The 15,321-nt window shown below is 36.2% G+C and overlaps 2 protein-coding genes and 1 long non-coding RNA gene across 6 annotated transcripts in view; 2 read left to right on the top strand and 1 right to left on the bottom strand.

The window, feature by feature from the left end:
- Positions 1–14,152, top strand: part of MTMR9 (myotubularin related protein 9) — a 76,594-nt gene extending 62,442 nt beyond the window's left edge. Inside the window, exons 9-10 of the mRNA XM_082402807.1 lie at positions 3,970–4,121; positions 11,495–14,152. Coding sequence (XP_082258933.1) covers positions 3,970–4,121; positions 11,495–11,658 — 316 coding nt within the window. The 3' untranslated portion in view covers positions 11,659–14,152. The remainder of the gene's footprint in view (positions 1–3,969; positions 4,122–11,494) is intronic.
- Positions 1–15,321, bottom strand: part of LOC309633696 (uncharacterized protein) — a gene marked incomplete at its 5' end in the record, with an annotated part of 126,207 nt that overhangs the window by 19,114 nt on the left and 91,772 nt on the right. The window lies entirely within an intron of this gene.
- LOC309633705 overlaps positions 1–15,321 on the top strand; it is a 184,917-nt gene that overhangs the window by 158,533 nt on the left and 11,063 nt on the right. The gene's annotated exons all lie outside the window — the stretch shown is intronic.

The raw sequence follows: 15,321 nt of genomic DNA, 5'->3' as shown, positions 1-15,321 counted from the left end.
TTCTAGAAATGATTATACTTATATTATTATACTTGAATTCATTACTTATGCCAAAAGAAGAGGCCTACTTCCAAAAAGTAGGATTAGGATTGATTTGTGATGGAGATGCCATTAATATTTCCCTTCCCACCCCAGAAACTATTCTGTAACACTGTAGTTAACCCAAATAGAACATAAATTATTAATTTTTTCCTATTTTTTTTCCTTATTAACAATAGATGAAAAGTTTAATGCTTCCTGACTTCAGGGTTCTATTCATCTCTGTTCTAGAATTCTGCTAGTCAGAATAGAGTTTAATTAGAAGAGATGACCTAAGAGAAAGCAATGACCATCCTTTTTTTTCCCTTTTAAATATTACATACTAAAGAATAAGAACTTTTAAGATTTGTTATGAATACAAGAACTTTTAAGATTTGTTATGAATACAAAGTCTGAGATTACTTGAACCCTGTGACTTTGGGAGATTGGAGTATTAACTAGCCTAATAAGATTTTTAAAAAATCTTTAAAAACCACTGAAACTTCTTGGTAAAAGATGACTTCAGTTAAAAGGGAAGATGTAACATTTTTTAAAAACAGCTTTATTGAGATATAATGCATTTACCATAATATTCAGCCATTTAAAGTGTACTTATTGTGATTTTTATTTATTTATTTATTTATGGCCGTGTTGGGTCTTCGTTTCTGTGCGAGGGCTTTCTCTAGCTGCGGCAAGCGGGGGCCACTCTTCATCGCGGTGCGCGGGCCTCTCACTATCGCGGCCTCTCTTGTTGCGGAGCACAGGCTCCAGACGCGCAGGCTCAGTAGTTGTGGCTCACGGGCCTAGTCGCTCCGCGGCATGTGGGATCTTCCCAGACCAGGGCTCGAACCCGTGTCCCCTGCATCGGCAGGCAGATTCTCAACCACTGCGCCACCAGGGAAGCCCTATTGTGATTTTTTTAATGGTATATTCAGAGTTGTGCAGCCAGCACTGCACCTAACTTTAGAACATTTTCATCGCCCCCAAAACAAACCCCATATCCACTGCCAGTCACTATCCATCCCCCCCCCCCCCCAGCCCCTGGTAACCACGGATCTGCTCTTCGTCTGTAAGCTCACCTGTTTGAGTATTTCATATAAATGGAGTCATACAGTATGTGGTCTTTTATGATTGGCTTCTTTCACTAAGTATATTTCCAAGGTTCATCCGTGTTGTAGAATGGGTTGTTTCCATCATTTGGCTACCATAAATAATGCTGCATTAAACATTTGTATACAAGTTTTTGTGTGGACATATATCCATTTATCTTAGATATAAACCTAGGAGTGGAATTGTGGGTCATATGGTAACTGACATTTTGAGGAGCTGTGAAAGAAAGTGGCAGCACCATTTTACATTCCCACCAGCAATGTATGAGGGCTCCAGTTTCTCCACATCTCCACCATTTTTTATTGTCTGCCCTTTTGATTTAGTCATCCTAGTGGGTGTAAAGTGGTGTAAATCTCATTATAGTGATTTGCATTTCCTTAATGGACCAGTGGTGTTGATCAACTTGCATGTGTTTGTTGGGCATTTGTGTATCACTTCTTTGGAAAAATATCTATTCGGATATTTTTTGCCAATTTTTTCATTCGGTTATTTGTCTTTTTATTGTTGAGTTGTAAGAAAATTTTGATAGAGATTGCATTGGAATCTGTGGATCACTTTGGGTAGTTATTACTGCCTTAACAATGTTGTCTTCCAGTCTATGAACGTGGGGTGTCTTTCCATTTATTTAGGTCTTTAATTCCTTTCAGCAATATTTTATAGTTTTCAGTATACAAATATTTTACCTCTTCGGTTAAATTTATTCTTGGTATGTTAATATTTTGAATGCTGTTGTAAATGGAATTTTTTTTTTTTTTGGAGTATTCACTGCTGGCATATAGAAACGTGACTGTTTTTGTGTGTCTATCTTGTACCCTGCAGTTTTGCCAGATTTATGTATTAGCTCTAGTAGTTCGTGTGTGTGTGTGAATTCTTTGGGATTTTCTATGCATAGGATCATGTTATTTGCAAGTAGAGATCATTGTACTTCTTCCTTTCTACTTTGGATGTGTTTTCTTTCTTTTTCATGTCTAATGAATTTCCAGTACAGTGTTGAATGGCAGTGGTGAAAGCAGGCACTCTTGTTTTATTCCTGATCTTAGAGAGAAAGCTTTCAGTCTTTCACATGAGTGTGATGTTGAGTATGATGTTAGCTGTGTTTTTTTTCGTAAGTACCCTTTACCATGTTGAGGAAGTTCCCTTCTATTCCTAATTTATTGAGTGTTTTTATCATGAAAAGATGTTCGGTTTTGTCATCTGCTTTTTCTGCATTAATTGCAATGACCATGTGGTTTTTTTCCCTTTGTTCTATTAATGTGGTTTATTACATTGATTTTCTTATGTTGAACCATTCTTGTATACTTAGGATAAATCTTGCTTGGTCATGGTATATAATCCTTTTAATATGCTGTTGTATTTGGTTTGCTAGTAGTTTGCTGAGAATTTTTGCATCTATATTAGTAAGGGACATTGGCCTATTACAGTTTTCTTGTATCATTGTCTGGCTTTGGCATCAGGGTGATAACAGCTTCATAAAATGAGTTAGGAAATATTCTTTCCTTTTCTATTTGTTGGGGAGTTTGAGAAGGATTGGTGTTCATTTTTCTTTTATATTTGATAGAATTTACCAGTGAAACCATCTGGTCCTAGACTTTTCTTTGTGGAGAGAGTATTTGTTACTGAGTCAATTTCCTTATTTGTTATAGGTCTGTTGAGATTTTTTATTTCTTCAGTCAGTTTAGGTAATTTTTGTGTTTATAGGAATTTGTCCATTTCATCCAGATTATCTAAGTTGTTGGTGTGCAGTTGTTAATAGTATTTTCTTAAAATCTTTTTTATTTCTGTAAGGTCAGTAGTAATGTCCCATTTTCATTTTTGATTTTAGTTATTTGCATCTTCCTTTTTCTTTGTCATTCTATCCAGAGGAACAATTTTGTTGATCTTTTCAGAGAACCAACTTTTGGCCTCATTGATGTTATTCTTTAAAAAAGTTTTTTTGCCTGTCTCCTCTGTAATCTTATTTTTTCCTTCCTTCTGCAAGCATTGGCTTAGTTTGCTCTCCTTTGTCTAGTTCCTTAAGGTGTAAAGTTAGATTATTGATTTGAGATCTTTCTTTTTTAACATAGGTTCTTGCTATAAATTTCCCTCTGAGCATTACTTTCACTGGAGTTGTGTTAGCATGTTGTGTTTTTGTTCTCATTCATCTGTAAGTATTTTCTAACTTCTCTTGTGATGTCTTCTTTAAACCATTGGTTGTTTGAAATTGTGTTATATAATTCCACATATTTATGAATTTTCCAGTTTTTCTTCTGTTATCAGTTTCTAACTTCATTCCCTTGTGGTTGAAGAAGATGCTTTGTATGATCTCAGTCTTTTAAAATTTACTGAGCTTTGTTTTGTGGCCTACCACGTGGTCTGAGAATGCTTCATGTCCACTTGAGAAGAATGTGTGTTCTGCTGTTGGGTAGAGTTTTCTATATTTGTCTTACATTTTGTTCAAGTCCTACATTTCCTTATTTATCTTCTGTCTAGTTGTTGGGATGGTGAAATCCTCAACTATATTAGAGAATTGTCTGTTTCTCTGTTCCATTACGTCAGTTTTTGCTTCATATGTTTTGTGGCTCGGGTGCAACATACATATATATTTATAATTATTATATTTTCTTGGTGGATTAACTCTTTGTTGCCAGCTTTGGAAGCCTGCAAAACAGTCTTTGTTTTGATGTTGTTAACACGTAAAAATGCTGACAAATATTTTATTTTTACAACATTTTGTTCCTCTGCTACAAGTCTTGTGTTCTGCTTTCTAACATACAGAGAAAAGAAATTGTCCTATTAGAAGGAGCATTTAATAGTGGTTGTCATAAATTAATTGCTTTAATGGCAGTTTTCTTTCTTGATCAGATGTAAGTTGAAGCTACAGCAGAAAACGATGTCTCTATGGTCCTGGGTGAACCGGCCCAGTGAACTGAGTAAGTTCGCCAACCCTCTCTTTGAAGCCAACAATCTTGTCATCTGGCCTTCGGTTGCTCCACAGAGTCTTCAGCTGTGGGAGGGTAAGCCATGCATCCTTTGCAAACCTTTCATTAATATAGTCTAGGATGTTCTCTTGACTGCCTGTGGGTACATGAGTACATGGATACTGCTGTTTATATTGGATATTTTCTCAAGATAAGAAGGTACATTACTTTTTTTTTTTATTGTGACAAAAACACAAAATTTACCAACTTAACCATCTTTGAGTGTGCAATTCAGTATGGTTAAGTATATCATGTTGCTGTGAAACAGGTCTCCAGAACTCTTCATCTTGTAAATCTAAAACTCTGTACCCATAAACAACTTCTCAGGGCCCCTCTCCAGCCCCAGGCAACCACCATTCTTCTTTCTGTCTCTGGATCTGACTACTCCAGGTACCTCATATAAGTGGAACCATACAGTATTTGTCCTTTTGTGACTGGCTTATTTCACTTAGCATAATTAATGTGCTCAAGGCTCATCCATGTGGTACCATGGGACAGGATCTCCTTCCTCTTTAAGGCTGAGTAATTTTCCATTGTGTGTGTGTGCGTGACGTTTTATTTATCCATCCGTCAGTGGGCACTTGAGTTGCCTCCACGTTTTGGCACATAGGCATGCAAACATCTCTGTGAGGCCCTGCTTTCCATTCTTTGGGGTATGTACCCAGAAGTGGAATTGCTGGATCATATGGTAATTCTACGTTCAGTATTTTGAGGAACAGAAATTCTGTTTTCCGTAACGACTGCATCATTTTACACCCCACCAGCAACGAACAAGGGTTCCAGTTTCTCCACATCTTCATCAATGCTTGTTATTTTCTGCTTTTTCCTCCCTTTGATAGGCCATCCTAATGGGTGTGAGGAAAAGTATATTACTTTTTGTGTAGAAAAGTGATAGGTGGTTGGGACAGGAATAAACTGGAAGCTCCTAGGAGATGGTTTCTGTTTGCTTTATTAAGTAGTCCTTAGGTAGATTCTTCTGTTGAAGGCTGTTGAAGGGGTAACGAGCTAGTCATTCTAGTCAGATTCCATGAAACGTACATAAATGCCGTCCATCAATGCAGTAAGACAGATGTCCTGTTTGTGTGGAACAGTAATCCAGGCTTAATTTTCACGTCTATTCTCCAGAACGTGTTTTACCTGCATTAATTTTTCAGATTCCTGAAGCTTATCTCCTTAAATACTAAAGCTTGTTTTTTAAAAAATAACCAAAACCTATCTAAAACATATTATCCGTTCATTAAACAAAAGACTATAAAATACCATTTAATTTCTTTTTAACCAATTTGAAGGTAGTAAGTACATTTTTATTCATCTTTATATTAGACAATATAAGGCATACACACAGGAATGATAGCTGTTTGGTAAACTGAAGTACTATACATGTCAGTTAGTATACTGTGTTCTAATATGTTATGCTCTCAAGGGCAGTTCTTTTGTGGAAACTGCCCATTGTGTGTAAAAGGGTCTCAGGTTGCTTTGCTTCCTTGTTTTGAGCCCGAGCCTGTTTCTGTCACTTCTCCGGCTGTCAGTTCTCACGGCTTGTTCCACTTGGCATATCTGTCATTAGCTGCTTCCTCCCCCTCAGTTCATGCTTCTAATCTTATCAGTTGAGGTGTCCCCTAGTTAGAATTGTGGGAAAGTGGCCTCAGTCTCCAGGGTCTCTGAGTCTGAGCTTTAGTGCTTTGGGGATCCGGGGCTGCTCAGAACTTCTCCTTGCTTATTGAGTGTTTAGATAGTCACATATGCAGGACAGGTGATCTCTTAAATGAGAGATTACAGCTGTACTACTTGTTTAAGACTTCTGGGACAATTTACCTAAAAGCTACTGTCATGTTTAATAACTGAAACGAGAATCTAGTTAGTTGGGAGGAAAGCCAAAATTGGGAGTCCGATGGCCTAAAGGACAATTTAACTTGTTTTTAACCAAACCTCATTGACAGTTTAGGGATTATGTGACTGATAGAAGAAAATTTTGTTGTTATATGAATGAGTTCCTGCTACTCCATTAAGAAAGGGGTTTCTCTGTATGTTTAGTACCTCCTCAACTTAGAACTGGAAGAAATCCTATGTTAGGTATAATATTCTCCTGGTAAGTATATGGATTGTATAATGACACTACTCTGGCCTTAAAATGTCTCTCTGCTGTTTATAATTACATTGCAGTCATCGTAGTCAACCATTAAGTGATCCCTGTATTGAAGAACAGGATTTTAAAAATAAGCTCATTTAATAGAAAAATCAACACAGGTCAGTCTTTAGTCTTTGTTTCTATCTTCTTCTTCTATCTAACATTTGGACACATTACAGAAGGACTCTCTAGGGTGCATGGCAGTTTGGTTTATGGAAAGTATTCTAATACAAAGTATTCTAATCATAAAACCTTTGTGAACTTGCCAGCTGCTGACTTGTTGCAGCCTGGAAGGTGTTTGTGCCTCCTGACTTGAGTATCTTTAAGCCGTTACTTTGGGCTGATATGTTAACGTACATCTGTGTACAGGAGAAAATGTCTTTTACTCCATAATAAAAGGATAATTATTGTTATTTGGGGAAAGAAGCAGTTGCCTACAGAATTGGAAGACTGTCTCGTAAGTAACACAGAGGGAGAGAGAGTGCTGAAGTTTAGGCTTTTAAATAACAGTTTGTGTAGTTCTGCTTTTGCTGTAACTGCCACTTTTCCAGTGAAAGTGATTTCACACATGTAGGTCTTACAGGTCTGGATAAAGTTCTGTAATTGTTTAAAGAAAGAAAGAAAGATTTGTATTGTGAAACTATAAAGTTTATCGCATTGTAAATGATCAGTTTGTATTCCTGAATATATCAGAGAACGGGATTTTGATCTATTTCATAATTTTGAGGGGTTTTTGAAGAATTAATGAGCATGTACATAGTGACTTTTTTTTTGAATTTTTGAATTTTATTTTTTTATACAGCAGGTTATTAGTTATCCATTTTATACATATTAGTGTATACATGTCAATCCCAATCTCCCAATTCATCCCACCCCCACCCCCAGGCAGCTTTCCCCCCTTGGTGTCCATACGTTTGTTCTCTACATCTGTGTCTCTATTTCTGCCCTGCAAACTGGTTCATCTGTACCATTTTTCTAGGTTCCACATATATGCGTTAATATATGATATTTGTTTTTTCTCTTTCTGACTTACTTCACTCTGTATGACAGTCTCTAGATCCATCCACGTTGTTACAAATGACCCAGTTTCGTTCCTTTTTATGGCTGAGTAACATTCCATTGTATATATGTGCCACATCTTCTTTATCCGTTCATCTGTTGATGGGCATTTAGGTTGCTTCCATATCCTGGCTATTGTAAATAGTGTTGCAGTGAACATTGGGGTGCATGTGTCTTTTTGAATTATGGTTTTCTCTGCGTATATGCCCAGTAGTGGGATTACTGGGTCATATGGTAATTCTATTTTTAGTTTTATAAGGAACCTCCATACTGTTCTCCATAGTGGCTGTATCAATTTACATTCTCACCAACACTGCAAGAGGGTTCCCTTTTCTCCACACCCTCTCCAGCATTTGTTGTTCGTAGATTTTCTGATGATACCCATTCTGACTGGTGTGAGGTGATGTCTCATTGTAGTTTTGATTTGCATTTCTCTAATAATTAGTGATGTTGAGCAGCTTTTCATGGGCTTCTTGGCTATCTGTACATCTTCTTTAGAGAAATGTCTATTTAGGTCTTCTGCCCATTTTTTGAGTGGGTTGTTTGTTTTTTTAATATTGAGCTGCATGAGCTGTTTGTATATTTTGGAGATAAATCCTATGTCCACTGATTTGTTTGCAAATATTTTCTCCCATTCAGAGGGTTGTCTTTTCGTCTTGTTTGTAGTTTCCTTTGCTGTGCAAAAGCTTTGAAGTTTCATTAGTCCCATTTGTTTATTTTTATTTTTATTTCCATTACTCTAGGAGGTGGATCAAAAAAGGTCTTGCTGTGATTTATGTCAGAGAGTGTTCTTCCTGTGTTTTCCTCTAAGAGTTTTATAGTGTCCAGTCTTACATTTAGGTCTTTAATCCATCTTGAGTTTATTTTTGTGTATGGTGTCAGGGAGTGTTCTAATTTCATTCTTTTACATGTAGCTGTCCAGTTTTCCCAGCACCACTTATTGAAGAGGCTGTCTTTTCTCCATTGTATATTCTTGCCTCCTATGTTGTAAATTAGGCAACCATATGTGCATGGGTTTATCTCTGGGCTTTCTATCCTGTTCCATTGATCTATATTTCTGTTTTTGTGCCAGTACCATATTGTCTTGATTACTGTAGCTTTGGAGTATAGTCTGAAGTCAGGGAGTCTGATTCCTCCAGCTCCATGTTTTTCCCTCAAGACTGCTTTGGCTATTCGGGGTCTTTTGTGTCTCCATACATATTTTAAGATTTTTTGTTCTAGTTCTGTAAAAAATGCGATTGGTAATTTGATAGGGATTGCATTGAATCTGTAGAGTGCTTTGGGTAGTAGAGTCATGTTCACAATATTGATTCTTCCAATCCAAGAACATGGTATATCTCTCTCCATCTGTTGGTATCATCTTTAATTTCTTTCATCAGTGTCTTATAGTTTTCAGCAAACAGGTCTTTTGTCGCCCTTGGTAGGTTTATTCCTAGGTATTTTTATTCTTTTTGTTGCAGTGGTAAATGGGAGTGTTTCCTTGGGAGTGTTTCCTTAATTTCTCTTTCAGGTTTTTCATCATTAGTGTATAGGAATGCAAGAGATTTCTGTGCATTAATTTTGTTATCCTGTAACTTTACCAAATTCATTGATTAGCTCTAGTTGTTTTCTGGTAGCATCTTTAGGATTCTCTATGTATAGTATCATGTTATCTGCAAACAGTGACAGTTTCTTCTTTTCCAGTTTGTATTCCTTTTATTTCTTTTTCTTCTCTGATTGCTGTGGCTAGGACTTCCAAAACTAAGTTGAGTAATAGTGGTGAGAGTGGACATCCTTGCCTTGTTCCTGATCTTAGAGGAAATGCTTTCAGTTTTTCACCATTGAGAATGATGCTTGCTGTGGGTTTGTCATATATGGCCTTTATTATGTTGAGGTAGGTTCCCTCTATGCCCACTTTCTGGAGAGTTTTTATCATAAATGGGTGTTGAATTTTGTCAAAAGCTTTTCCTGCATCTATTGAGATGATCATATGGTGTTTATTCTTCAATTTGTTAATATGGTGTATCACATTGATTGATTTGCATATATTGAAGAATCCTTGCGTCCCTGGGATAAATCCCACTTGATCAGGGTGTATGATCCTTTTAATGTGTTGCTGGATTCTGTTTGCTAGTATTTTGTTGAGGATTTTCGCATCTTTATTCATCAGTGATGTTGGTCTGTAATTTTCTTTTTTTGTAGTATCTTTGTCTGGTTTTGGTATCAGGGTGATGGTGGCCTCATAGAAAATGAGTTTGGGAATGTTCCTTCCTCTGCAATTTTTTGGAAGAGTTTGAGAAGGATGGGTGTTAGCTCTTCTCTAAATGTTTGATAGAATTCACCTGTGAAGCCATCTGGTCCTGGACTTCTGTTTGTTGGAAGATTTTTAATCACAGTTTCAATTTCATTACTTGTGATTGGTCTGTTCATATTTTCTCTTTCTTCCTGGTTCAGTCTTGGAAGGTTATACCTTTCTAAGAATTTGTCCATTTCTTCCAGTTGTCCATTTTATTGGCATAGAATCGCTTGTAGTAGTCTCTTAGGATGCTTTGTATTTCTGCAGTGTCTGTTGTAACTTCTTTTTCATTTCTAATTTTATTGATTTGTCCTCTCCCTCTTTTTCTTGATGAGTCTGGCTAATGGTTTATCAATTTTGTGTATCTTCTCAAAGAACTAGCTTTTAGTTTTATTGATCTTTGCTATTGTTTTCTTTGTTTCTATTTCATTTATTTCTGCTCTGATCTTTATGATTCCTTTCCTTCTGCTAACTTTGGGTTTTGTTTGTTCTTCTTTCTCTAGTTTCTTTAGGTGTAAGGTTAGATTGTTTATTTGAGATTTTTCTTGTTTTTTGAGGTAGGCTTGTATTGCTATAAACTTCCCTCTTAGAACTGCTTTTGCTGCCTCACAGAGGTTTTGGATTGTAGTTTTTTCGTTGTAATTTGTCTCTAGGTATGTTTTGATTTCTTCAGTGATCTCTTGGCTATTTAGTAACGTATTGTTTAGCCTCCACGTGTTTGTGTTTTTTATGTTTTTTTCCCTGTAATTGATTTCTAATCTCATAGCATTGTGGTCAGAAAAGATGCTTGATATGATTTCAGTTTTCTTAAATTTACTTAGGCTTGATTTGTGACCCAAGATGTGATCTGTCCTGGAGAATGTTCCATGTGCACTTGAGAAGAAAGTGTAATCTGCTGTTTTTGTATGGAATGTCCTATAAATATCCATTAAATCTATCTGGTCTATTGTGTCATTTAAAGCTTGTGTTTCCTTATTAATTTTCTGTTTGGATGATCTGTCCATTGGTGTAAGTGAGGTGTTAAAGTCCCCCACTATTATTGTGTTACTGTCAATTTCCTCTTTTATAGCTGTTAGCAGTTGCCTTATGTATTGAGGTGCTCCTATGTTGGGTGCATATAGATTTATAATTGTTATATCTTCCTCTTGGATAGATCCCTTGATTGTTATGTAGTGTCCTTCCTTGTCTCTTGTAATATCCTTTATTTTAAAGTCTGTTTTGTCTGATATGAGTATTGCTACTCCAGCTTTCTTTTGATTTCCATTTGCATGGAATATCTTTTTCCATCCCCTCACTTTCAGTCTTTGTGTGTCCCTAGGTCTGAAGTGGGTCTCTTGTAGACAGCATATATATGGGTCTTGTTCTTGTATCCATTCAGCAAGCCCGTGTCTTTTGGTTGGAGCATTTAATCCATTCACGTTTAGGGTAATTATCGATAATTATTGATATGTATGTTCCTATTACCATTTTCTTAATTGTTATGGGTTTGTTTTTGTAGGTCCTTTTCTTCTCCTGTGTTTCCCTCTTAGAGAAGTTCCTTTAGCATTTGTTGTAGAGGTGGTTTGGTGCTGAATTCTCTTAGCTTTTGTCTGTGAAGCTTTTGATTTCTCCATTGAATCTGAATGAGATCCTTGCTGGATAGAGTAATCTTGGTTGTAGGTTCTTCCCTTTCATCACTTTCAATATATCATGCCACTCCCTTCTGGCTTGTAGAGCTTCTGCTGAGAAATCAGCTGTTAACCTTATGGGGGTTCCCTCATAGTGACTTCTTGAATACTGTATTCAATTGTACTCTTTCAATACCTCAAGATTGCTGTATATTTTAGAGTATAATAAAACACAGATGTGAATTGTGAAAAAATGAGAAGGATTATAGTGCATGGGATTATAATGCTAATCTATTGTGTGTATCTTTACCCTTCTGCTTTTCTTTCGTGCATTCAATAGGTATTTTTCTACGTTGGAACAGATCCTCCAAGTATTTGGATGAAGCATATGAAGAAATGGTTAACATCATTGAATATAACAAGGAATTACAAGCAAAAGTAAATATCCTTAGGCGGCAGTTGGCAGAACTGGAGACTGAGGATGGGATGCAGGAGAGCCCCTGAATTCCAGATCCCCTGCAGCCCTTGGAGGACCGTCCAGACGGGTACCCCATCTCTCTCTCCCTTGCCCTTCAGTTCACTTTCACACAGTAGCCTTAAACTTAAGGCTTTAGGTGTGAGAACCTTCTAATATAATGGACTCTTCAAAACTTTATGAATGGAACTTACTATAATTATTCACGTTTCATGTGGCCTGTTAGGCCTCTTCACTTTGGGAGCAGGAAGGAGGTGCTAGTCATTTTATTTTACATGAAACAAGTGACCTATTTAATGCCATTTGTGTTATACGCCATTTCACCCTAAGCTTTTCTCTGCATCCACTTTCCAAACAGTGCTCCAGACCAGTCAAGGATATGATTAATCTCTTAGGGAATATCTGTTAGTTTAAAAAAAGGCTTAGACTTTGAAGCACTCCAAATATAGAAATATTTTTCAAACCTGAAATGGTTGGTAAACCAAGAATTTTGTGTTTAACATGCCGTTTCCAATATCTTTGCCACATAAAGAAGCCATTCTCTTTAAAATAGTTTTGGACTGACAGAGCTGAATTCATCCTCATTCTGATTTGTCAAGAAAGCAAAAGCTGAATATTTATTCAAGGTCAATTATTTTTACAAGGGCAACAGATATAGTCCTGATATTTACATTAAGAAGAAGTAAATTTATTGTAACAGTAGACACTAAAGTATGTACAATATAGAAATAAAGTAGGAATTTGTTACTGATAAGGTATTATTAGTGTTGAATTGGTTTTTCAGGGTTTTGACACACATGTTAAATGTGTGTCAAATGCTGGATGTAACCTTAAACCGTCATTTAGAATAGATGTTAATTTGTTATGATTAAGCTACAAATACGGTTTCCTTAAACCAGAGATGCACTGCCTTTGTCTGAAGTTCTTATTGCACTGGTTTATGTACAGATATGTGTTTTATTGTGTTTTGTTTTATTTTTAAATATTCTAAGAGTTTACTAATACTAAGGTTAAAATTTTCTTATTGTCTTGAGCCTTTTGAAAATTTATCTTGACTCTGCTGATTTGTCCATTATATGTTAGGCAAATAATAATTTAAGTGGAGGTGAAAGTTTATGAACATGATACAGCTATGTTTTAAACTTCAGAAGCCAATTTGAAATGTTTCAATGTTACAGAAACAATGATGACTATATTTATATGCTATGCTGGTTTATGCCTGCAATTCTAAAAGTTTGTGGTTTGGTGCTTTCCTTGTACATTTTTGTTTTGTGGCACAGGTCGTTTTAACAGATACTGTCAATTCTAGTTTTCCTTTAAAAGGATAGTTGAAGGGCAATCAATACTGTTTCCATCCCATCTATATATAACCATTTCATTGTAAAACACAACAAAACTGAACCCTGCTTTAGGGCTATGTATTGAGTTAAAATTTTAATTCTTCAAAATCGACTGTAGCAAAATCTAATGGCCACGTTCAGAAGCCTTAGAAAGTGGCAAATACTTTCTATCTCCAGTTGCCCAAGCTTTTTTTTTTCTGTTCCCTCAGACTTGTAGCAAAAGGCTAGACAGCAATCCACAGCTGGAGCTCTCTTTTGGTAAATTTGTCTGCTTTCTCCTCTAAGCCAAGCCCAGTTTTATTCGTGACCTGTTTTCTTGGCTATAGTTATGAATCTTGGGGCATTAAAGGCCTCACCTAAAGGCTAATAAGGCAAGGAGCAAAGAAGATGTACTTTCTTGCTGTAGATATCTGTGTGTTGTGTGAAATGTCTATTAATTTTTTAAAAGAGGAAACACCCTAGCATTTTATGGATCCTCAAAATTGAAGAAGGAGCCTTTTTCTCCTCAGTTAATGGACCCATAAGGAAAACCATATAGAGATTTTTTTTTTTAGTGATTCTTTAGAAGTGACTCTCACTGGTAATATTAATTGGCCATAAGGCTTCTGTGGGTGGAAACTTTGGAGGGATTTTTTATTAGGCTTGGTCATGGAGAAATTGTATGCCATCAACTTATACCTGTCTTCCTGATGAACATTTTACATGTGAGCCAGAGTACAATAATAGCATAGTGTTTCAATTTTTCTTTCTTTTATTGAGACAGCATTCATAAGCTGTTTGGACAAGTGTGTGTTTTAGTGTTAATTTATAATTAGGGATTGTCCAAACCTCAGTTCTGTTTACAGGGTGTAAAAACAAACTTTGGTATCAATGCACTTTCAAAGGGGTCATCTAATAAGGCAAATACTAAGGTTTCCCCAAACCTGAGAACTCTGTCAAAGACAAGTGCTTTCTCAATATAATTTGCAGAGGGTTTTTAGTAATACTATTAAAGTTACTCATCCCTTGGATAAAAAGAATTACAGTGGATATACTTATGAGAAGCTACTTATTAAAGGTTAAGTTTGGAGAATTGTCTTTGATAAATGTGGCTTTAAAAACTTTAATGAAGAGAATGATGGCCGAATTAGTGAGCATGCAGATTGCGCCATTACAAGCCAAAAATAAAGTGAGATATAATCAAGTTCGTGTACATTATTGTGAAGGCTGGTTTACATTTTTGGAATGAAAAAAGTAAGCCCCGGGGCTTCCCTGGTGGCACAGTGGTTGAGAATCTGCCTGCCGATGCAGGGGACACGGGTTCGAGCCCTGGTCTGGGAAGATTCCACATGCCGCAGAGCGACTAGGCCCGTGAGCCACAATTGCTGAGCCTGCGTGTCTGGAGCCTGTGCTCCGCAACAAGAGAGGCTGCGATAGTGAGAGGTCCGCGCACCGCGATGAAGAGTGGCCCCCACTTGCCGCAACTAGAGAAAGCCCTCGCACAAAGACCCAACACAGATAAATAAAATAAATAAATAAATAAATAATTAATTATTTTAAAAAAAGTAAGCTCCACAAAGAATATTTTAAAAATATTGCTACAGTACAGGGATCCTTAGATTTAAATTAATAATTTTTTAAAAATCAGAAGAACATAGTTTGTTGGTTATATAAAAATGCTGAAACGTTTTGGGTGGTCTAAGACTTTTCAGTAGCTGAAATTTTCCATTTTGATTTTATTAAATGGGAAGAAAACAAGCAGAAATTATAAAACCTTATAGGTTTAAGACACCTATAAATTTGTTTTATTTCTAAGAAAAATTAGGCCTTTGAAGCAAGTTTTTAAAGTGATTTTTGGAAAAACTTTGCAAGACGATAGATAGTCATTTAAGATCCGTATGGAGAATTTTAAAACTTTTCTTTGAATTCTAAAGCCTGATTTTGTAGAGGTGATATGTCACTGCTTTTCATTTTAAAGGATGAAAATTTAGTGAGATTTTATTCTTTGATTCAGTCAGTATTTATGTTAAATAAAAAAGTCAATATCATGGAAAAGATTTGACCAGTAATTGTCTCTTGAAGTGAAAAATAGGAACATTTTGCTGCATTTAAAAATAATCTGCTTAAAGATGTAACGCTTAAAGTTATCTGGTTTCAAGATTAGCTGTTTTAATTGTCAGTCTTAACTAAGTCATCAGGTTCACTTACTATCAGACCTTAACCTGAGACACAGTTTTGGTATTTACCCATATCCAGATATAATGAATTAAAACGACATGAGCCTATTAGGAGCACTCTTTATCAGAGAGGTATTTCCTGGACAAAAACTGGGCAGTATTTAGAACAGTTAGTCCCCTGGTTCTGGAAGCTTTG

This window comes from Balaenoptera borealis (assembly GCF_965194805.1).
Source record: "Balaenoptera borealis genome assembly, chromosome: 8".
In the NCBI taxonomy this organism is placed as follows: domain Eukaryota; kingdom Metazoa; phylum Chordata; class Mammalia; order Artiodactyla; family Balaenopteridae; genus Balaenoptera; species Balaenoptera borealis.
Note: the sequence above shows the minus strand (reverse complement) of the source record. Positions and strands in the feature narration are given on the sequence as shown.